Below are 24,200 nucleotides of genomic sequence, written 5' to 3'. Positions count from 1 at the left end.
TTTTCTTACGTCTCTTTATTTTTTTTCCAGAAACTGTGTAGAAGACGGCCTTATGCAAAGAAATTTTACAAAATGAGCCCCTCTTTGGCGGCTGCAAATCTGCGTATCTTCCTTAGAGATTGTCAAGCTTTATTTTCATTTCTCTATCATGCATGATTATTGAAGCCTAATGCTTCCTTAATTCAATTCAATTCAATTCATCATCACGACCACAAAACTCTCAAGGATTATTAAAAAGATTTTGGTATCCGACAGATTCTCCCGCTCGGTTTTTCAGCAAATGAAAGCAAGAGAGAAAGATGTCTTGATACAAAGTTACCTTAAATTGGCAGCGCGGATGAAAGATAAAGTTACACATATTGTTTAAGCACAACAGACATTGACTCTGAAGCTAAGATAAAAAGAGTTTTCCCGGGAAAACAAGCGCTAGACCAAACTTAAAATCTCCTTTCCAGCTGTGATCGTTTCGTTGTAAGTTAGTTGGGAGATTTTGCTGTTATGATGTTCTACTCTCGTTATCTGTTAACTAAATAGAAGAGAGGAATATACCTTTAAGAGCCAATGAAAAATCAAAATGAAAACCCACCCAAACGGCTTAAAGCGCGGGAAAATGCCGATGACCAACTCGTGACTGGTTTCAGTTTTTGCAAGTTTTCTGACGCAATCACAGAGCGAAGTAAAGCAAAACCAATCCAACCTCAGATAATTTTCGACATTGAATTAAAAATTGCTCTACGAACTTACACGTGAATCATTCTTACGATTTTATGGGATGAAAGCCACAAATACCTTCAGTATAACTGGACGAGCTATCCACAAACTACTGACGAACAATTGAAACAATGAAAATTGTAAGACCCCGTATTCCAAAATGTAACGATTCATAACTTTTGTTACAAAATAAGCTGAAAATCGCATAAGTGAAAAGGAAAATGGAAGTATAAAATATTTGAAATCCAAAGTTATAAATAGGATACTTGTTGTATTTAACAAACGATATATAAATGGTAAAAATAAAGACCAAATGTATATATATTATAATGCTGTATCGGTTAAGGTAACAAGTATAGAAGTCATTATGGGAAAAATCGATCAAGTTCAAAGGCCCGAGAAAAACTATGAAATTATCCGGACAGTGACGCCATCAGCTGACGATAAAAGTATTATTTGATCAATGAATGGCTTTTCCACCGAATAAATCTGTTAGTGGCTAAATGTTTCTATCCCTCCAGATCATTTTCGAATTACTTCCCGACAAAAATTTAAAAATGCACGCGACCTAAACTTATGTTCAATTTACTTTACTAACGTATTAAATTCCCCTAACAAGTCCAAAAGGAACCCATCTTTCCTGAAAATATTTATACTTTCCTAGGATAACGTGCTCGAAAACCTTGAAGAAGTGTCGATAAAAATTCCCCCAAGGCTTCATCACAAGTAATCGATGGTGTACTGTAAGGAGAAAAGAAGTTTTCAACTCAAGTGTAAACGAAATAATAAACAAACAGTTGCTCCAAACATTTCAGCAAGGCAAAAGAGCCTTCATTCCTTACTTACATGTGCTGAGGTTTATTTCCCTCGTAGACTTCGAAACTTAAAACCTGCCACAACCGCTGTCAATTCAAGACGTGATTTGATAGTCAGGATAAATGTAAGCCTGCTAAGGACCGCTTTTGGTGAAAGTGACTATCAATAGATTTCTCGTTATCAGACAAAGAACTCAATCACAACATCACCATAACTAGCGAACAAAAAAAAAAAAAGGACTGACTAATCACATTTCATGAGCCAGACTGGCAAACAACTCTTAAGTTCACGATGTCCAAACGTTCACTTTCACCAACAATAATCCTGTCTTGGAATACTCTCACCCAGGTTTTACGTACCCACGTCAAACCATTCAGTATAACTATAATTATTTAACATAGCGACAAAAGAAAAAATGGTGCAATTCAACCAGAGGTCAAAAAAGGTATCTGTAGTATAAATCATACATAGGATTATATTAACCAACAGAAAAAGACTATCGTGAAGGATAAAGATCCATAAATAAAGAGCGAAGAAAGCATTGCTATTAAGGACCAGTCATTTTTTATCGCCTTGAACGGAAGGTCGAAGGATTTTTTTCTTTCTTTCTTTTTTTTTTTTTTTTCTTTTAGGCGGGGAAGGGGGGAAGGGGGGAGGAGGAGGGGAGTATAAAGGGAGGACTACAAAACCATAGCCATATATGGTAAATTTTATGACTAAACCGAAATCCGCGACTCATTCTCTTCCAGCAAGGCAATAAAGAATGACAGGTCCCTATGATGATGCAGACGGCGGTCGTTGAAAATTGGACACCTGAGTCGAAAACCAACCAATGAAAATATTTGACAATTTGTTACATATACTACTTGCCTTAATATATCAAACGCTATGAAAATACAACATCTTTCAAGCTATTTTACCAGTTCAATCTTAGATATGTAAAGAATAGCACCTTTCTCTTAATAAAAGTTACTTGTTCAATAATACTTTAAAAGGCTTAACTCTATGAACGATGTAAGAAACGTTTTAAAATAGAAACTTATCCAACGAACAATTCATGGTGTCTGTATCACGTGTTACTTGGTTCAACTGACGTGAAAAACCACTCGGAAAATTTCCGAAGTTGGTGCGAGGCGGTCCGGAGATCATCTTGAAGTCTTTTGTTTTCTCTCTGAAGTCTTCTTAATTCAACATCCATTCGGTGTCTCTCTTCTCCTTCCTGTGAAAAAGGACACGAATACTTGTAAATAAGACTCACACGCACGAACATGTTATTGTCAGCTGTTCTGGTTTATCTCTGGACTCCTTTTCACAAGGAGGGGGGGGGGCATATTTTCTCCTGAAGGAGAGAAGGGGGCCATCCTCCACCACAAAATTTAAAGATGTAGAGGCACGGAAATGTTATTATTAACATTATCCATGGGATAATTTCTGTCGAAAAGTTTGTGACAGGTTTCTTATGAGGTTGTAGTTTTTTTAAATCTTTTCTTATTTTTTTTTATTTGTCTCTTAATCTTCATTCGTACCTTATGTTAACACAAAATAATATGCCGTCCTCCAAAAAAAGAAGGGGGGGGAGGATGGGGGCTAAAGCAAAAATTAATAATAGTCTTTGCAAAGGAGAATACTGTACCTTCATCAAGGCGTTTGACACGATTGCAAGTTTCATCTCAAGTTCTGCTTCCTTTCCAATACTCTCTCTTGTCAGCAGACTGAAATTTATATCAAAAAAGCAAAAGCAATTAGACAAAAAATTCCTTCCCTAAGTTTAATATTATGACAGCCGAAGTCCGTGATGGACTATGTTAAAGAAGTAATATTTTAAAAATGTTGGAGGAGAAAACTATTGCAAAAATTTTTGATCGAACTTTGCACAAAAGAACCAGTTAATGTCGAGTTAAAAGCAGTGCCAGACAGAGCAAAGATCCTATACAGAAAATAACTTTTTGACCGAACTAAGCATTAACAATTAGCTAGGCCACGCCTTACTGACTTAAGGATAAAAACAGTTTATTTAAATCCTCACGGGAAAGAGGACCCTGCATGGAAGAGTGTGCCTTCGTAACTCAGTTGGAAGTAGCGCCCAACTAGTACCTGGGAGACCTGGATTCGAATCCCGTCAAAGTCTAAATTTTTAATTTATCTTCTGGCTTCTCTCTAACAATTGTTTCAATAGGCCATTTAACAGTTGTGTACTTAGTTGCCAAGCCTTTGATTTGGAGTGAGGCTGAAGGTGACCTTGTTGTGATAGAGACCAGACTCTAGTTGGCATGATAACAAAGTCCTTTGCATTTGAAAAGCAGCAAGGTTTGTATCACAAGAAGGTCAACCTTAGCCTCACTCTTGTTAAAAGGCTTGGCCACCAAGCACACAACTGTAAAATGGATTATTTCTACTCACGTGCGAGGATCATTGCTTTACCTGAGTAAAATGAAAATAATCAAAATAACATAAAAAATACTATAGATGTACAAATAAGTGCACACACAACACTCACCTTTCACCAGAATTGCCTTTGGCACTCTGTAAGAAGAATAAACAAAAAGGTCTTCAAAGTTGTCGTGACTTGAATTGCAATAACTCTTTCACATTGTTTAATTGTCAGCAAGCAACAACATCAGAAAACAAGCATCCGAGCGTGACCAAAATATCAACTAAGAGACGGCTAGAGTTTTTCTACTGGTTTGTCAAAAAAAATAATTCAAGTTAGGTCAAGTAATATAAGTATGTGTGGCTGTCCGAGATCACATACAGTTTACTTAGCGAAATCCATGTCGCTACACAACTGAAGAATGATAAAAATCCAATTAAAATAATTCCACAATTTACACTCTTGTACTCTAATTAACGAGTTTGATGAGGCTTACAAAGATTTTATCTCGAAGACAAAAATTCATCATGTGAACTTAAAGTAAAAAAAATTATTGGGCAGAACTATTGGTTTCTCAAACGTAACGCATTGTAACACAAAGCTGTTACCCTATGTTCTTTTAGAAGTTAAATATTCCTGAGTCAAAATTCCCTTTCGTTTTCACTGGGAGGCGTTGTCTAAGGTTTCAACAATTGTTTTCTACCCCATCAACAATCTTTTGATCTAAAGGTATGACTAAACGTTCAAACTCGTAAAATCTTGAATATTTCGGTTCTTTCTTATAAAACAGAATTAACTACAGCTTGATTAAGTAGAAGATTCTTAGTGATAGTTGACAATCAAGTTAGAAAGTTGGCAGATGCACTCAGCGAACCAAAATATTAACGAGAAGGAACTTGTATATTTAACTAGCTGTATATTTAGGTACACACCTCAGACACGCCTGAAGCGATAAAATAAGGAAGAGAATGATATGTGATGCCATTTCAACGAAAAGACAAAATAATAGACACAATAGATTGTGTTGTTTTGGTCGAAAAGGTTCGTTCAGATTTCTCGAATTCTGCCTGAATTACTCAACTCGCTCTAAACGTCCGATTAACTTGTGCTAAAATCTTTTCCACCCAAATGAGCCAGCATTCTTTGACTTATCTGTCTTCTGCAAACCTGATTAAACCATCACTTCACACGAAAAGGACACAACTTTGAGTAACTTTATCAAAACAGTGAAGCAATGCACACAAATAACAACACATCAATTTGTTTCACTTGTTTGAAACTGGACAAAAATAATGTAACGGTCATTGTTTATAAGAGGGAAATTTCCGAGTAGATCTTTCTCAAATCTATCGCTCTACAATTGTGAGTGACAACGCTCGCAATTAAAGCAGTTTAATATGGAATATTTAGTGCCGCTCTTCTTCCATCGACTGAATCAGTTTACACGTTAAGGAAACACTCCAAGACTGGCATTTTTACAAACGGAAATGAAATGTTTCACTAACCGGTGCGGCGAATATTCTTTCATCGAAGCTGTGTCTCCTGGGCACAACAGGGATGTAAAACTTGTGAGGTCCATGTGAACGACCACGGCCTGAAAATCAACGAGAAAAACAACGTCGACAAAGTTACAATCTGCAACGTTTAATCGTTAATTAAGGTAGCTCACTTGCATTGGCCGAAGACGGCCGTACGTTCGTTCGCCAGAGGATTCGGACAGGTTTGGCATGCAGAGGGTTGGAGACAGGCATGGAGATAGAGAGGAGGACTATGAACTGAAAACGACATACAACAATTCACGAGGCGCCATTGTTATACATCTCAGAACGCGGCGCTCGTCACAATGAAGGTTGGAAGCTTGTTTATTACGCTACAGTGCGTCTATTCAGATAAACCATGGGCGGTCGCAGGTTTATTAAATGATTGCACCTGACGTTTCTAGAGAAGGGGTGGATTATATAAATTGATGAACCCTCGTGAGAAGCTCTCTTATCTTCTCACTAATTGAGATAGTCAGAAAAACATTTATAAGAAACACGTTCTCTCGGCAGGAAGTTTCGCAAGCACTTGAAGTGTTCGAGAAAGAACTGACCTCGGCTGCGTTTTCAGGCAAAAAGGTGCACTACAACAAAAATAGGCGCACAAAACAGTCTTCACATTCCAACAACTGATTAATGCTTTTTAAAGTTAATTCCAAAGATGAGTTTGTATTTTCGCATTTCCTACTAAAAATCCACATGAATCATTACACCTTCTGTCGTCTATTCTGTTGCAAAATTATTATTTTCTGTGGATTTTTTTGAGACTTCATCTTACTTGTCACGAAAGACATTCTTTGCAAGAATGAAATGAATAGTCTACCGTGCATCGCGATATTTTTAGATGTGTGATTGTAAGGAACCAAAAATTTTCGTTCTTCACAGGAAGTTTTTCACAGAACACGTTAAAATTTATGCTCTTCACTCTTCACAATATTGACAAGAATAAGTTGGAGAAAGAAAACATCGTAAATGTTGGACTGCTACTGTTTCAATGGCACAAATTTGTCAAAACAAATAGAAATATTGAAAAATTCAGAAAAAACGTAATATCAAGATTTTGTAGTAGCTCTTTCTTTGAATTCTTACAATCCACGAGAAACACATCTGTATCGGCCATCTAAAACTGAAACAGCTTCCGGTGCAAAGTTCTTCGTTAGCACTGCACACACCATTTCCGGTGAAAAGTGACAAGCCAAGAAAAGGTCACGAGAGTTGATGTCCTCCATCACTGTGTACATTTAGTGAGTTTGTTTTACGATAAACAGAAGGCATCCGAGATATGTCAGTGATAAGTAATGAAAACTTCTGACTTCCTTACACAGCCCAAACATCACACAACGCTGGCGAAGGTACCTGACAAATCGCACTGTAAGTGGGAGGCAATGATAAATATATTAAGCTGCATAAATGTCTTCGCAGACGAATCTGACTTCACCAAATCTAGCGAATTCGGTGTTTTGGGACTGAGCTTAAAACTGACTTGCGTTAATTATCGTGATTAAGATTCAAACAGCGAAAATAAGTCACCAACTGATCAAACAGAGCAGACAAACCTCTCCGTGCGGGGCAAAACACAAACATGACGCAAAGAAAATATAAATAAGCGAATGTAAGTGGGTAAGATATCTACGACAAAAATAAACTCTAAAACAATATAACTGAGGCAAGTTAAGAGGCCAAAACAATGCCGATGGCAACACAAAGTCCGCGCCCAAAATAATGTCGTATGAAACAAATCGACCGGGAGATTTACGTAAGTGACTAAGTCAGTATAGTACATTATGCAGGAAGCGTTTATCACAGCAGGAAATTGGACATAATGGTAAAAATTACAGCGAAGGTACATTAATTTTATTCAGTGAAAAAGATTACACGCACATGCCATTACGTCCTTCATCGGATGAATCTTGATTTCCACACATGTCAATATGAGTCCATTAGAGAAAAGTCAGCAACTTCACCCCACGCCAAAGTTATCCAACCGACTAAACGTTTTCTCAGATTTACATTAGCACTTGTTTGAAATCGAACTTGAAAATGAAAACCTTCTACCGCCAGAACAAAACAAAATAATGATTGGAGCGAAACTAGTGTTTCCGTTTCCTCACTATTAGCTCATTCTAGAATTCCTTTCCAAAATGGTGTAAATGCTCGAGGGCAACTTATCTTCTGACGATAAATGGCTCAAGAAATAGTTTCGTACTGTAAATCTCGAACAGTGAGGTGATGAAAGCGTAAAATCCGCATGATTGGTTCCTCAGATATCGAACGGAAATATCTACGACCTAAAGTTACATCTCAGACACTAAGTTGAAGGATCAGCGGAATTCCATGACGAGATTAGTTTCTTTCAACTAAAAAATGCAATTAACGATGCACAAAGCTCGTAAATTCTGCACAAATTCGAGTCAAGATGTCATGTAAACTATTCGCTTACTTCTTTGTCCATAGTTTAATTAATCAAATACGGCCGACAAAACATAGGCCAACTAACAGCTCTCCCCCTGAAGAACAAAATCAATTCAATATTCTCGAGAACCTGCCTACATTAACAAGGATTAGAAGTGAATCCCTTGTTCACAGACTGGCCTTCGTTCAGGCTTGGAGCTTTGATTATTTCATGCGACTACATCTAGCTCGTGAACTTGACCCACTTAAAAACTTGTAACATTCATCCAAAAGTAATCGCAAAAAGACATCTATGGTTCCTTACCCAAACTTTTCGGATATTGTAGATGCAGACATGATTTTGGAACTCCAAAAATAGTACTTAAATCCCATTTTCTCCCTCCCGCAGTTCGATCTGATCTACCCGCATTCATGACACTGTTGACGAAATCGAATGCGGCTTCTCGCGGCTTCTCACGGCATCCAACTTGTCGTGTAAGCCGTCACGCCAACTCCAACATAAGTTATATTGACAAGTTATTTTTGGCGATTACACAATACAAACAACTAGCCTATATTCCGGTAATTTTAAACTCTTCAGACCATGACGAAAAGGAACAAGGACGAGATGTAAAACAAAGAGGGTGGCCGCCTTAAAAAGTCTAAAATCATGAAACTTAATTCCATTTCGATCTTGTCAAATCCTCCAGAGTAATTTTTATCTAGCTTTGTACCCGCAAGTGTCATGAGTAACTAAACGCAAAAAATCTAATCTTAAATTATTATAGAAGTATATCTCAAAAAAAAAGAAAAAAGAGTTGGAAAGAAAAGAGGAAATTTGAATTACACCGTACATTATCCCTTCCTAATCCTGTCTCCTCTCCTTTCTGAACGTTTTCCTATTTTTACCACCCCCTCCCACCCCAATTCCTGTCCCTCCCTGCCCGACACTTACCAGGTGCCTTTATTCTGTTAAGTGACTTGTCTTTATCCTTCCTGTCTCTTTCCTTCTCCTCCCTGGCAGCCGACGACTGATGATGGAGCAGATCAGACGCGCGAGTTAGTGAGTGCAACACATCTTCAGCTATGACAAGGGAAGATCCTTTGTCGTATTTGACAGCTTTAGCGGCGTGTAACAGCCGCGAGGTCTGATCCACAATAGAATCATTGGGTTCCTCGCTTGCGCTCATTTTAATCTTGGTAATACGCGCTCCTTTGAGATGTGATGAGTGCGAATGAGAATGCGAGCGATGATTCCGCATTTCGCGAGAGTCACTCGCGTGAGGCATCGCTCCTGATTCCAACTCGCGCGGGAGACTCTTCGACTTTTTGTTGCTATCGGGCGTGAAAAGAAGCTTTTCCACTACGGATGGACTGGCATCGACGGAATCTCCACTTCGCGAAAATCGATTATTACGTCCTTCATCAGATGAATCTGAATTTCCACCATTGGCAGCAGCCATCTGTTTGGACGCATGCCTCTGTCGCCGGCTTGATCTCTGACGGGGTACTGTTTGACTTTTTTCCGGTGTCTGACCGCTCGAACTCGCAGAACTTGTCAAGCGGATTTTTCGTTCAGAGCGTACCACTGGTTTGCCTGCTCGGTAATTATCTGGAGTACGAACTGTCTTAACATTTGGTGATTCAGGAGCAGATTTCTTCCGCCTTAAATAATGATCACCTTTCCCCACTCCTTCCACACCGTCCCTCTCTAAAGAAGTCTTTGCACTGTCATCTTGCGAGGTCTGCCGCGCCTTGTGCGATTTTTCGCCATTTAACCTTTTCGCCCCATCAGCCGGTGTACTTCTACTTTTAGCATGGTAAATTTTGATTCCCTCTACGTTGTGGCTTTCGAGTGATTGCCTGTGATTTTCTAAGCGTTCTATAAGCAGGTTTCTTGCGGCTATCCGCGCTTCGTACTCAGACTTCCTTCCGGCTTCTTTCTTAACTTCAACCGATGTTGGTGATGCTTCGACCACAGTGGTTGTCCTGCTTTTAATCATATTATGTGGCAGATCTCCTTCGCTCTTTCTCTGCTTCACTCTGTCCTGCTCTCTGTTGGCTTCTTTTGACAGTCGTTTCAGAATATTTATGGGAGTTTCGTCATCATCACTGTATCGATTCAGTGAATCCCCTGACTGCACACGGCGGGTCAGGTGAATGTCCTGCATAGAATCGGAAGGGCTCCTGTCTCCGTTCTTCACTCGCATGCTGCTGTTCCGCTCCAGGCTCCCAGTTCCGTTCGAGATCATGTCAGGTGTTTTAAAACCAAACGCGCGTTCGATCTGATCGACAGTGTCAGACATAGAGGCTTCGCTGATGTCTTCGTAGCTTTGTTTCTGTTTGTAAGTGTTGACAGTAGTAATAACTGCTCCAAGACTTGTTTCTTTAAAAGGCAAAGCAGCAGCTTGCATCACCTCACCATTAGCAACATCTGGTTCTCGTGGTTTGTCATTTGGCATTGACGCTACTGACGGTTCAATGTTCACACGAATAGTACCATAACTGTCCGCTAGCGGTCTTCCATCCTGTACACTTCCCTCCATCCTTAAAGGAGTGTTTCCATCCCCTTGACCATTCAGAACCACTCTGCGATGTCTCTGTGAAGTACTTCCAAATATGGGGGTCTCTGGAGTACGCGGAGACGCTGGCGGAGACGAGGGTCCGCTGGCGATGGCATATAAGGTGCCTGAAGCTGTATGGGCCTTTAACGTCACACCAACAGGCTTGGCTGGCCGTGGGTCTGAATCTACCGCTAAATGCCCGCTCCATTTTGGCGCTACGTGTGCTTCAGAGGACGCTTGGTGTCTAGGATCTGTTGGAGTAATGCTTGTCACAGTGTATGAAGCCCCGTAGGTAGCAGCTTGTTGTCGTGATGTTTCGTGAAGCGTTGACGTGCTGCCACTGACAGACGAGGCTGAGCTCGCACTGGGCGACAACGGTGGGTCAGGAGGACGGGAGACTGAGTACATAGCTCTGAAAGACGCGAAATAAAGTTCGTGTCAGGGCGTCTTCAACAGAACGCCTCGAGCCATGAATAAAATTGAACTAAACTGATTTCTATGAATACATTGAAAGCGGCTAAAGATGCATTGCAAAGTTGGCTTTCCCATGTACACAATTGACCGTGCACTGAAAGCAATATCTCTGAAATTCACGATACAAGGCACTTTTCGATTTGACGAAGGTCTTCTCCACCAGCAACAAAAATGGAATACGAGATATGATATCAGAAAACACAAACAGCGCACTAAAGACTGTGTATAAATACATGTAAAAACAAGTCGGTTGACACCTATAAATCTATAATACGTCGACCATCCACTGTGTTGCACAGAACTATCATATGTCATATCATGAATTTTTGTTAAAAAAGATAAACCTCAAAACACATCATAAAAGTATCACTATTTCATTCTTACCTGCCATCCATGGAAGCCGCATTATTCGAGCGCATGATCCATGGACTCTCCTTCCCTTTCACTTCGTTCTTGGACGTCAAACCTTTTGGCGGCTGTTTTCTACTATTGTCAGGGGCTGATATGGATGAAGACGAGGCTGCCGAGTGATCACGTGACTCGCCTTCCTCTGCCACTGATGACGCACTGCCGAATGACGACATGGTTGTGACCGAGGCACGATTGGAGGAGCTCCAGTAGGAACCAGTGGTCGGCTGGATACCCCTGGGGTGAGAAAAAAAACTAGAGTGAGTCATTGCATACTCCTTGGGTAAGAAAAAAAAGGAAGCAAGTTACTCTACAGGCCCATGGTAACATGAACATAGGGCGAGTCCCAATGTACTCCCGGTGTAAAAAAAAAAAAAAAAAAAGGAAAGTTAGTGGATACCCCTGGGCTAATAAAACAACAAGAGGTGAGTCATTACATAGCCTTGGGGTAAGAAACAAAATGGGTGTACATGTGTCACTGCATACCCCTGAGGTGGTAAATAAACATAGATCGAGTCACTGCATGCCGAAAGGGCAATACAAACAAGTAGTTAACCCCTAGGGTAATAAGCAACATCAGGTGAGTAACTAGATACTCCTTGGTACAATATCAGCACGCGGTGAGCCATAAATAACCCAGTAGACAGCAGGAAGCTGGGGGGGGGGGGGGGGGACGTAAAAGAACACTTCAGTTTGAAAACAAGAAGACAACTAGAAATACGCACTTCCTTGGCTTTCCACTCTGGAATGGTGGCACTATCACAGCCGTCACTGAACCTGGCTTACGCAAGATGTCAATCATCTGATCATGACTCAGTGTGGCTACTATCATCCCGTTGATCTACATAAATAGTAATTATAAGTAACCAGATGATTTCTAGTACAATTTGGTGTAAATGAGCAGTTGTAAATTTTTCAAAGACAACAATAATTTAATAAGTTTATAGTTTACATGAAAAACGCATCACAGAAAGTCGAGACAGACGAAATTCAAGCAGCGCGCGCGCTATTTGTAATTTACACTTGTGTTACAACTTTGCACTCGTTACAGTTTTGCGCTTGTTTTACGTGAAAGATGCACTCGTTTTCAGCCAATCAGATACGCGAAACAGAGAATGTAGCAATTCATTGGAAAAATGTCCACTCAATTGTATGAAATACATAACTATGTTGCTGTAAGAGTACATGTACATTAAATTGAGCATCGACCAAACACCATCTTCACCCGTGAAAACTACATTTACATACTTTTATAATCAAACATCTGAAAAGCAAAAATTCAAATTCTCGCAACATGAGGATGTACATGCTGTAAATGCTCTCCTTTTAAAGGAAATAATTAAAAAAAACTTCCACATAAATTGTTATGAGCACAAAACATCGTATATCCTCAATCACAAACTCACAAACCTCCACAAGCCTGCATCCTTGTCTTAGCCCTGCCTGCCAAGCAAATCCAGAAGGCTCGACATCCGCAATGAGGCCTTCAAACCGTACATGGAATCCTAACTGTCCCATACCATTTCGCCGCAAAGTCATTGTTTGAGTCTGAAAACAATACAAAACCAATATGCTCTTCCGGATTTGTTAAAGAAAGTTCTGTTCACTGACGCACTTGAGAACTCTTCAGCTTGGTGTTGAACAACTGAACTGTTAATCAAGTGAGGCTGTGGTTCAAATTCTATCTGGTATCGTTTTCGACCAACACTAATCTTGCGAAAGTTAATTTGTATGTAGATGTATCTACCCTGGTTCAACTGAAATCTTTTTCATTTTCAACCCAAAGCCCTGTAAAACCACCACAGAACACAACGGGAAATAACACATAAAACAATCATCCGAGCAGAAAAATTACACTCAATTAAACTTCTGTAGCTTATCAATAATCAAGGAAGGCTCTAACATCCCATTTTTGACATTTGAGTGCACAAACATGCTGTTTTACCTGACAACCAATAGAAATTTCTTCCAGTCGCCTGACAATCTCTGGGATGTCATCTGAATCACGTGTTGGAATATTCAACACCAGACAATAACCACTGCCATAAAACACTTTGATGCTGTTCAAAAAAGATGTGATGATCACATATAAGAAAATACCATGAAAAGCAAAAAGAAATTGGAAAAGTATATCAACCCTTTACATCCAAAGATCAGTACATATATTCTCTAAACTGTCCTCTATAAATTTCCTAAGGTGCTGACAAGGAGAATCTGTTTTATGATCAAGAGTGCCTTTATTTGGTGATCATTTCCTTTATTTGTCTGACCTATATTTAGTTAAGGGCTGATGTTGAATGGATAAATTAGATGCTAGTCACTCTTAAGGGTTATGAGCTTAAAGATGACATCTCAAATAAAGACTTCAACCTGTACGTTTACACAAGGACAGCAAAATTTACTTCAAGTGTAAAGAAAAACAAGAGGCTTTGTCTCCAAAAATACCTTTGTGATAAGGATGTCCATCCTATGACAGACTTGGCTGGAATGCTAAATAGCACTTCCTGAAAGGAGATAAATAGGGAAATAATTAAATAAATGAATCAAATTACACAAGATAATTGAAACATTTAAACTGAGTAATTGCAGAGTAAGGTAAAGTCAAACCAGAGCACACAAGGGGCTCTTGATCACTTACTTTGCTTGAGGAGTGAATGAGCACCAAACTATCTGCAGAGATTCCCATCTTACACTCAATCATAGAGGCATTCCTGTAATCTTCAACCTGCAATTCACACACACATGCATGTCCTTAACCCTATACACCCTAAAATCAGAATATCTATTCGCCATACTGTTCTCTATAAATTTCCTTAGGTACTGACGAGGAGAATTTGTTTAACAATCAAGAGCTTTTTCAGTTGGTCATCATTCCTCCACTGAGTCTAAATATGCTGCTAACCACTTCTCTATGCTCCTCTCATGTCTTCTACAGGTACCCATCCAATACAACCACAACATTATTAACCAACATATTTTACACATGTACCTGCACATTCCAAACCAATGCACCTCTGGAGACTTTTTCTGGAGAAATTGGAGGACGAACTTTCTCCTTCTTCTTGGTTGATCTCAAGATTCCTATAAAAGAAAAAAGTCTCTTCTAGTCTCTGTTAACCCCTTAACTCCCAAAATCTCATTGTTAATTCTCCCCTCTAGCTGATACACATTTCCTTTTGAATTAGTTACAAGAATTTGGTTTTAGATCAAGATAACAACTTCTACCTGATTAGTTTGAGTATTCTCATAATCTGTTTGCCAGATAATTTATGGATAGAGAAGTTACATGTTGATCACCTCTGGATGTTTAAGGGTTAATCATCACTAAAATCTGTGCTCTCAGATGAGTAACTCAGTTCCTGAAGGCCCTTGACCCAAACATTTGACTGTCCATCTCTAAACTTTCACAAAAACAATGCACTGTTTATTTCAACCATTTGTTTTATAATTCCACTCCTTGGTTATACAATCAAACATTTTAAAACATTTCGATATATGAAAATTCACATATTTGCACTGCGGTGGAGAGATGAAATTAGAAGATCCTCGCAGCTAAGAACACTACTGAAACTAGTAGTTGTAAATAGGACCTGAAAAAAATTCAGGCCCGTACGGGATTTGAACCCATGACCTCTGCGATACCGGTGCAGCACTCTACCAATTGAGCTAACAAGCCAACTGGGAGCTGGAAGAATTTAGATATATGAAAATTCACATATTTGCACTGCGGTGGAGAGATGAAATTAGAAGATCCTCGCAGCTAAGAACACTACTGAAACTAGTAGTTGTAAATAGGACCTGAAAAAAATTCAGGCCCGTATGGGATTTGAACCCATGACCTCTGCGATACTGGTGCCTTGGATGTTTATTTGTACCCAATTCATTGACCAGCTCCCAGTTGGCTTGTTAGCTCAATTGGTAGAGCGCTGCACTGGTATCGCAGAGGTCATGGGTTCAAATCCCGTACGGGCCTGAATTTTTTACAGGTCCTATTTACAACTACTAGTTTCAGTAGTGTTCTTAGCTGCGAGGATCTTCTAATTTCATCATTTTAAAACAATTACACTTCACCTGTAGCAACTTTGTACTAATCAATATTGAGTATCATGTTAAATATGTTGTCAATGAACATGTCCAACTGCTTTTTAAAGGTCATGATGGAGGCCTTCTCATACCTTTTCCTTTAGCCCCAGTCTCTAGTGTGGTGTTGGTGACAAAATTTGTGGCAAGATCTTTCAGGTATTCATGTCTGGTTCTTCTGGCCATAGCACTGAACTTCTCTGACTTGTGGGCAGCATTTTCTGCATTTATGACTGCCATTTAAAAAAAAAGTGAACTGAGACTTTCCTTTCACACATTTTTTTTCCCACAAATTTTTTCCTTCTATGGTTTTGTCATAAGGAATATTTTAAACTATCAGTGCAATAGACTAGAATGTTCTCTACCTTTGGTCAAGAGGAAGTCAGCAAAGGCTTGTGTCTTTCCAAACTTTGCACCTGCAGGAATATTAGGTCCAAATGGAGGGACATCTTTTGAACGACTTACAGCAACCCTAGGTACAGAAAGGAACAGAGACAGTCACAAACCAAAGTACAGTGCAATGTTGGTCAATATCTTAGTCATGTTACTGTGTGTGGATTTTTTTTACTGTAACCCACTAATTTACCCCAAGATATCTCAAGCCCCAAGAAAGTCAAAGTATTGGGAGGAGGATGAGCAAGATTTTCCACAGGCTGTGTACCATACTAGCATTTTATCTGCATTTGGAAGCATGCTGGGTTGTTTTACCCTGTCACTCCCATGATCTGAAAGTGAATTCTCCGAACTGATGATCCTACATTTCTTTGTTGGCTGTTTGTGAGAATTTGAAGTCCTATTAAGACAATATCCCCTAAAGAATAATTGCCTTACTTCTCATCACCAGTCTGCTTGACAGTGTATTGCAATTGTTGGGAAATTTCTCAAATGATTACTATTGCAGGGTATAAGGGTTGCTATAATCACAAATTATCATTTTTTAAAGGAAAAAGAGGTGGCTGTGTAGAAAATGCCCCATCTTAGCTACATTCTACCATATTAAAACAACATTGGGTACAACAGTTTCCCATATTAAGAAGAATATCAACAAAAATACCTGTAGTATGTGTTATCTGAGCAAGGGTTGAAAACTCTGACCACAATAAAAACATGTTGAAAGTGAGATCTGATGTTCTTTGGTGTAAATGGAAGAGCACCAGGTTCTTGGAACACAATTGTCACAATGTCATTTCCAATGTGTCTCTTCCTCAGAAGCTGCAAAAGAAGAAAAGAAATAATTAAGTATTTAGAAAAAAAAATGTTTGTCCCACATTACCAAGATCCACATACTGTAAATACATGATTGACTATGTATATTGGTTGTGTTACTGCGTTATTCATTGATTAACCTTAATCTACAAATGGAGCTGCATTACCTGTTGTCTGTTGTTGGGCGTCCAAGGCAAAAGCGTTGATACATGAAACATAATTTCACGTCCATGAAACTGTGTGTACACTGAATACTCCCCAGTGGAGTCATCTGCCCAACAAAAATAGAAAAAAATGAACCCTTTACACCCTAACATCAGTATGCACATTCTCCACACTGTTTTCAATACATTTTCCGAGGAGCTGACAAAGAGAAGTTGTTTAACAATCAAAAGCTCCTTTAGTAAGTGATCATCTCCTTTATTCTTCTGATTTTAATGGGTGATATTGTATGGAGAAATTGGATCCTTCTCACCCTTATGGGTTTACGGGTTCAAAAAAGGAACTTCTTCACTCATTGTACAACTTACTTCTGTTATCCAGCTGGGCTCTATAACGTTCAAATCCTTTCAAGGTAACTCTTTCACCAATCAAGTCAAGAAACTCTTCGAAAGCTGGGCCTGATGTTTCTACAGAATCAAAACAACAAAAATTTGATTATTGGTAACCCACAGATACAAAGTGATTAACACCAACTTAGTTTCATGCTGTGACCATTTTGGTCCCCTTGGAGAGTAGAAAAACAAAATCAATATATGTACTTTGGGGTTCAAGTCGCCAATTTAGCAACCTTTGTTTGGTAGTTTTGTAATAGCAAGCTTTCATGAACTTATTTTGTGTTATTGCTACATGTAGTCTAGAGTAAAAATTATTATTTTTATTTCCACAAACTATGACTAACACTGCATCACTTTTTCTTTAAACACACCTTGCCTCTTTGTCCTTAGTTTTCTGAGTTTCATTGAGATATTGCACAAACCTCTAAACACAATTACCAGCCTTCATTCCTGTGAATAAAATTTCAGAAGTTTCCACTGAATTTAGACTATCACTCACGGTTATTATACATCTCCTCTTCTGTACCCTGGCCATTCTTTGCATATAACACACCAACTTTGTATTGATTGGTCATCTGAAAAAACAAAAAAACAAAAAAAAATGTTACAAAAAAGTCAGACAATTGCTAAATAAGACCAGTCCTTGAATTGCACACAGAAGGTGATTAAATTTTACAGATGTATCTCACCCCTTGTTCATCAAGTTTCGCAAGCTGTTCTGGAACCTGAAAAAGTGCAAAGAAATAGCACAATATCATTTACTCATCCCTTTTGCCACTTGTGAACTAGAAGGCCACTAACACTTTATGTCATCCAACCAGTCAGCTGAGCAAGTTGGATGAAAACATGAAACTCCACTAACCACTAGGGAGGTGTGAAAAGTTAAATAACCAGCACCACACTTGTTCAAGTAAATATAGTATAACTAATTATAAAGACATCAGTTTGTGTGAGCCAACAGCCTCCAAAAACAGCATCTGACCAACGAAAACTTCTTTATGACTCAGATGCAAATATTTAGTAAATAAACCCTTTAGGCAGCTGGTACTTTGGCTAATAATATCCACCCCTGAGATATTGTCTGCAAAATGAACATTTGACAAACAAGCAAAGCTTCAATGGCAAATGTAAAATTTTGAGGGAAATCTCTTAGCCAAGGACATTATCAGCCAACATACCAGCTAGCCAAAAGGAGAAAGAAGAAATTTTTTTGTCATTTCCCATGCTGTATTTGAGAGCAGCTTTATAATGCCACAACCACTGGACTCTACAAAAATGTAAATAATGAAGACGAAATGGCTTTGTTTCTTTGCAAAGGAATAATTAGAGGAAAAAATATCAATGTAAACAGCAGCTGTTGCATGATAACTATATATTTATATCATGTGACGGTTATAACACAAGAGGATTTTAAAAACCAACATGTACATCAAGACAACCATAACAAGAACTGTAGCCAATAAAAATATTAATCCCTTTTTTCGTCATTGTTTAAGCAAGGGAGTAGCCAAGAAGGGCCCACGGTGCAATTGATCCCATTCAGAATGAAAAGTAGTATTGTACTGTGTATGATATACTACTAATTACTGGCTTGCTCCCAGATCCCAATGAGATTATAGCTGTAATATTCCTGATGAAAAATTCATGCAAAAACTCTGTTAGGCACAGTCTCATATCTTCCAGTAGAGCTCTGTACCTTTATACCAGGTTGTGCCATCCTAAGAGCAGTTAACTGAAACTCTGGAATCACATGTTCAAGGATATCCTTAGCTGGGAGGGCACGTGCTGAACCATGTCTTGAAGTTGATGGAATGGCTTCCTCTAAAATACTTCCTCTCAGTGTTGTCAACTACAAATTTGTTAAAATGAAGAATTAATAACTAATTAATAATTATTCATTCTACTCTTGAAATACTGTATTAAAATTCTTTATAACATAGCTAGTAAATTTGTCTAATCAAATTCAATTGCGCGAGTGTGCTTTATATTCCTGTTGTGCACGCTCATGATGTGAGCAAACAAATCCCTCAAGGAAAAAATTTTCCTTCGGGTTGAAAATGTTATAAAACAATTGGTTCATACGTCAGCTGTGCGTTCATCAAGATATGAAGCACTTGGGAAGTTTGGAGAGCACTCAAGAAGCTAGAGTTGCCCTCGGCTACGCCTCGAGCAACTCTTACGCATCTTTTGTGCTCTCCAAACTTCTCGCGTGCTTCATATCTTGATGAACGCACGCTGACATATGAACCAATTGTTAATTATTGTTTTAGACAAGCTTTACTGAAAGAAGCCTGGATAAACCCTTATATAAAACCTAAATTAATACTTTAACTTCCAAAAGTGATAACATGTAATTTCTCCCTACAATATTTATACATCATCTAGCAAACAGGTAATGAGAACAGTTGAACATATCAGTTAGAGTTGGTTACCTTGATCTAACACCAAATTCTTGTAACTAATTTACAAGGGAATGTGAAGCAGCCAGAGGGGAGAGTTACCAATCAGATCTCAGGAGTTAAAAGGTTAAAAGAGCCTATTGTTACCCTACATGTCAAGTGCTTAGAATGCATTTTAAGATCATCAAACTTGCAAAGTATTCAAGCAGTAGTGGAAGCATTTTCTTTGTTTCTGGGAATGATAATGAACACAAAACATATATAGCTTGCATAAAAAATAGTGTGAAAGATTTCAACACAGACCTCAAACAATGTAGATTTCTTATAACATTAAATTTCACTTTTTTTTTTAAGAAAAACAAAACTTTTAGAAACTTACTTCACTAGATCGAGCAATTATGCGATATTGATAAGTGTTGCCTTCTGCCTCCCCTGTGTTTAGTAGAGAAGTGCTTTCATCAAGCTTTTCTCGTTTCAAGGACAACGCAACAGGGCCAAATCTCTCATCCATACCAAGATAATTCAGATGTTCTACAAAAAGAAAAAGAATGTAAGAGGATATAATTTCTAGCCCTAACATTATTACTGATCACCCTAATATTACTACAGATGAATATTCATTTCCTTTGGTTCAGAAAACAAGAACATGCATTCACAGCTTCTTACATGTAGGTTGGTGATCATTGACCTAATTTTCATGACCTAAATGATTGATTACAGCTGGTCACTCTTTATAGTTAAGATGGTTAAAAATGATGGAGTGAAGACTTCATTTCAAAAAGAGAAACACTCCTTTCTTAACAATTAATTAATAATAACTAAGTTTATGGGATACACTTTGTCTGACAGAGGACTTTACGTGCCATTAAGCACAAAGCAGATCAGAAACAGTAAAGGAATGATCTGATTTGGCTTTAATTAGATTAGACACATGGTTTTATTAACACTTTAAATAATTACACCCCAACATCAGTATGCATATTCTCAATACTGTTCTGTATACATTTCCTGAGGTGCTGACAAGGAGAATTTGTCTAACAATCAAGAGGTTCCTGGTTGGTGATTATATCCTTTATTCCTATGACCTTTATATATGTTTAAAGGGTGATAATGTAAGGAGAATTTAGAAGCCAGTCATTCTTTGGGGTTAAAGGGTTAATGGAGTTAAACAAAACCAGTTTTAATGGCAAAAGATAGATAAAATGTGTTACCCAAACCTGATATTGACCAAAGCCATGCTTAACATACCTTGACCGAGGAAAAAGTTCTTGTAATAATAGGATCCATGATCCACATGCTCAAATACTCCTCCATCTTCATTGTAGTATCCCTCCCCAAGATATAAAAAACCACTCTCGGGTGTTGAGTTGTCAAGAATTGTCACACCTGTTCCACTGCTTAAATTTCCAACCTGTGCCGAGTCGTAAGCAGTTAACAGAATATCAAGGGTTGACCTTCTCCTCAATGTGTCCAATTTTGGTTCCTTGGGATGCATTGGATCATGAAGATTTTGAAATGCCACATTATCTGGAGTTAGACCAATCTGAGGGTCTTGGTCTTCCTCACCGCCAAGTTCATTGCGAAAATAGGGACAGCTCAGAACAAGCCCATTACTTTTGTCATCTCCCATGTCAGGAAGATTGTCCTCATTTGTGCCTGCACTCGAGTCTGAGCCACGTCTTTGCATTCTGTCAGCAAGTGTTGCTGCAGTAACCTGAGTTGATGCTGCTGAAGCACCAGAGCGTGTGTTCTTCCTTTTAAGTCCATCACCTTGAGCAGAAAATGTGTGTGCCAGCTCATCAAAATCAACTGTTATACTGCGACAGTCATAGTGTGCAAAATATTTTCTAGATGGTTCATCTCCAACCTCTTCCTCTCCTCCCTTCGCATCCCCTGAACCTTTAAAAACTCTCCCAAAATAACTGTTGTTTCTCAAAGAGTTTCTACGACGTAAGAGAGGAGTTCTTCTTTCAACCAAGGGACTTGAGTTGGCAGAGCTTGTACTGGTCTTTCCTCTGAGCCCATCAACAAGGTAATTCTGGTTTTCATTGTCATAAAACCAGGACTTTTGAACCGATTTCTGTCCATCTTGAATGTTTTGCTCAAATTTTCTTATTATGGCAAAGAAACTCTCTCCTGTAGGAGAATGGGCTTCTGCAGCATGCCCATCGATGTAGTTATTTCTCACTGAAACATTTATTTCACTTGTGTCGCTGTTACTTCGGACATGCATTGGTTGTGGTTTCACTTTTGATGGGCTATCACCTCCATAAATGGACCCTGTGCTTCTGCGGATTTCATCATCTCTGTTATAAATGTAATGGTGTTGGTAAGCTTCTGAATCGTCTTTTGCCCTGAAATTAGAGATAAAATAGGAAAATAAGCATGTAGAAAAGGCTCCAACTACACGCCAAGAATTAATACCAACAGTCTATCTAGTTCCAAAAAAATATATCCTTGTCAAAGTTTACTTAATTGAACTCATCTTGATGGGTTAATCACGGCTAATTCCCCTCCTTTAAATTACTTCGTTGCAAATAATTTTTCTGGCATCACGAAATTCTAGTAAATTAATTGACACTTGAAGAGAACATACCAGACCAACAAATGAACAAGACAATAGTTAATTCTTATCGTTTAAATGTATATTTAAACAAAAAAGATCGAGGAACATGAGTCGAATACGATACACACATTGTTTTATGATAAAATAAATAAAACAACTAAAGCGAACTTTTGACAATGTCTGTTATGGTTTTGAAATACAATGCTCGAATGCTCTGCCCACAAGTAGAACATTTCGGAATTGTAAATATATATACAAAGCAATACAAGGAACCAAATCACCTTGTCTTTTTCATCACAAAAACAGAGTTCTCGACTTTCCTAAAATCCAAACAAATCGACGTGTTTCTTTCGCTGTTGGAGACAATCGCTCGGTCATTCCCTCGCAGTTAATATCGCGAAGAGTTTCGTTTCCGGTGCGTGTCTGTCGGCAGACCTTCGTTTCAAACGGGTGCTTGCTTGCCGCTCTTAGAAGTAGACAAAGCACATTTATGGTGTTCTTTCTCTACGAAGTAGTCTTATTTATCCGCAGAAATCTCTCAAATTCGTGTAACCCATTTTAGCCCTGTAATAAACACGCTCTCACGAATAATCCTCGTGGTGTTCCTTCGTGTTCTGTCATTGCTCCGAAATTATTCCACATATGACATAATTCCCTCATTTCATTTTGTATCTATGATAACCAGAGGTGAATGAAATAAACTCGAACAGTCCCTGTAGATACCAGTAGAAATAAGAGACGATGCAATTGGCTCTTCAGCTGACCAAATTTGCCACTGTCGTGTACAGATGTTGGAGCAAGAGGCTTCTGAAGCTATATCAGAGCAATCAGTCACTGTTCGTTTATAGCAGCTCACTCAGAACATGTAATTAGGAGATTCTGGAATACCCGCAAGAAACGTAAACTCTCTGACAGTTGCAGCAAAACGCTCATGAATTGAAGCCCTGTGGTATTTACCAGGTTCAACCGCTGTTTGAAATATGTTAGCTGAAATTCAATTAAGTCCACGTAGCTAAATCGTGGTATCTGTCGCTCTGATCAGCGTTTCTCGGAGCTAAACATTCTAATGATGCGGTCGACCAGTTAAATTCCGAGCGAATCTAATCACACGGACCGTCGCAAAAATCAATACTGATCATAAAGAACAGCTTACTAACAAAAGCGGCTACGCCGGAGCTGATAGGTCAGTTCTGGACTTCGATTACAGTTTATGAATTTTAAGTGCGGAACGAACGAATCTTCACCAATGTGTTGTTCTCAGGCACGTCCTTTCATCTGTCACAGATGAATGACGATGTAAAATGTGCTGTTAAGTCGAGTGGGGTTTCGCCTACCCGTTATACCCAAAATAAACGCCGAAGACTAACAAAAATAAAACAAAATACAGACATACTCATGGAATATACAAATTCTCACCTTTCATATGATGATGAAAGAGTCACATTCTCTGCTTTCTTCAAGTACTCGGAAACGTTATTCGTCACCATTCGTGAATTTTCGTGCACTTGTCGGGTTGTCAAGATATGACCGACGATCTTTTGATGCATTGCGCTGTTACAAATCCAACGCGCGATGACAAGTTCAAGATACTGTGGACATGAACACCCGAAGCAAAGTAACTTTCAATTTCATTACTGTTAAAATTTACTGACCAAAATTGCATTCTAATGAGGCATCCAAGAAATCCGGAAATGGTCGTTTAATCAAGGGGAGTGACGAAAATCTCATTACGTGATTACGTAGTTGGTGATTTTAAGAAAAAGAAAGTTTACAAGTGTAACGCTCGAAAGCATCACTGAGCTGGTCATGAATTTTAAAACTATTCCGTTGATTGATCACTCTTATTAATCTGAAGTAATAAGGAAAAAATATTGAACAAATATTAAATTTCAGTTTTGAAACTGATCGTTCAAAATTACGTCTCTTTGCAAATGAGACAATTGGTTCTCGAAAAACGCCTCTTTAAAAATTCAAAAAGGTGAGTTAGCAAACGAGGTCTTAGATGGGCGGGACGGGGAAGGTGCTTGGAATTATTCTCGTCAAGGAATAGGAGGTAACTGAGTTTCCATTGATTAAAGGGGGTAAGTTTGTAAAGAAAATGCGACGCTGCGTCGGTGGG

General features: G+C 38.7%; 1 protein-coding gene across 2 annotated transcripts; it reads right to left on the bottom strand.

The window, feature by feature from the left end:
- Window positions 1-23,759, bottom strand: LOC113671595 (uncharacterized). 2 transcript variants are annotated; one of them, XM_089194057.1, is made up of 23 exons: window positions 23,498-23,759; window positions 20,764-21,869; window positions 19,895-20,046; window positions 18,813-18,965; window positions 17,806-17,841; window positions 17,616-17,691; window positions 17,090-17,188; window positions 16,727-16,830; window positions 16,408-16,565; window positions 15,719-15,825; window positions 15,449-15,586; window positions 14,263-14,354; window positions 13,912-13,998; window positions 13,719-13,777; window positions 13,219-13,333; window positions 12,684-12,821; window positions 11,999-12,114; window positions 11,250-11,510; window positions 8,783-10,803; window positions 5,404-5,492; window positions 4,025-4,050; window positions 3,161-3,239; window positions 1-2,746 (listed from the first exon to the last, which is right to left on the bottom strand). In XM_089194057.1, the coding sequence occupies exons 1-23, from the start codon at window positions 23,626-23,628 to the stop codon at window positions 2,597-2,599; spliced, it is 5,493 nt and encodes a 1,830-aa protein (XP_089050183.1). In that variant the 5' UTR covers window positions 23,629-23,759; the 3' UTR covers window positions 1-2,596. The 2 variants fall into 2 exon arrangements, with proteins under 2 accessions (XP_089050183.1, XP_089050184.1); XM_089194058.1 differs by having other exon boundaries at window positions 22,363-23,530.
- Between the last annotated feature and the right edge of the window lie 441 nt (window positions 23,760-24,200).

Source organism: Pocillopora damicornis, chromosome 14 (genome assembly GCF_964200805.1).
Source record: "Pocillopora damicornis chromosome 14, jaPocDami1.2, whole genome shotgun sequence".
Classification (NCBI taxonomy): domain Eukaryota; kingdom Metazoa; phylum Cnidaria; class Anthozoa; order Scleractinia; family Pocilloporidae; genus Pocillopora; species Pocillopora damicornis.
This window is presented reverse-complemented; position numbering and strand designations above follow the sequence as displayed.

What these genes read in the sequence shown, in the direction of transcription:
- LOC113671595 (XM_089194057.1), bottom strand. Translation starts at nt 23,628, where the DNA reads ATGCATCAAAAGATCGTCGGTCATATCTTGACAACCCGACAAGTGCAC. An exon ending in TGGACATCCTTATCACAAAG is followed by an intron (nt 13,334 to 13,718) that starts GTATTTTTGGAG and finishes TTTTTTGAACAG; the next exon opens with CATCAAAGTGTTTTATGGCA. An exon ending in TAACAGAATAAAGGCACCTG is followed by an intron (nt 5,493 to 8,782) that starts GTAAGTGTCGGG and finishes GTTGATTTTCAG; the next exon opens with GCCGTGGTCGTTCACATGGA.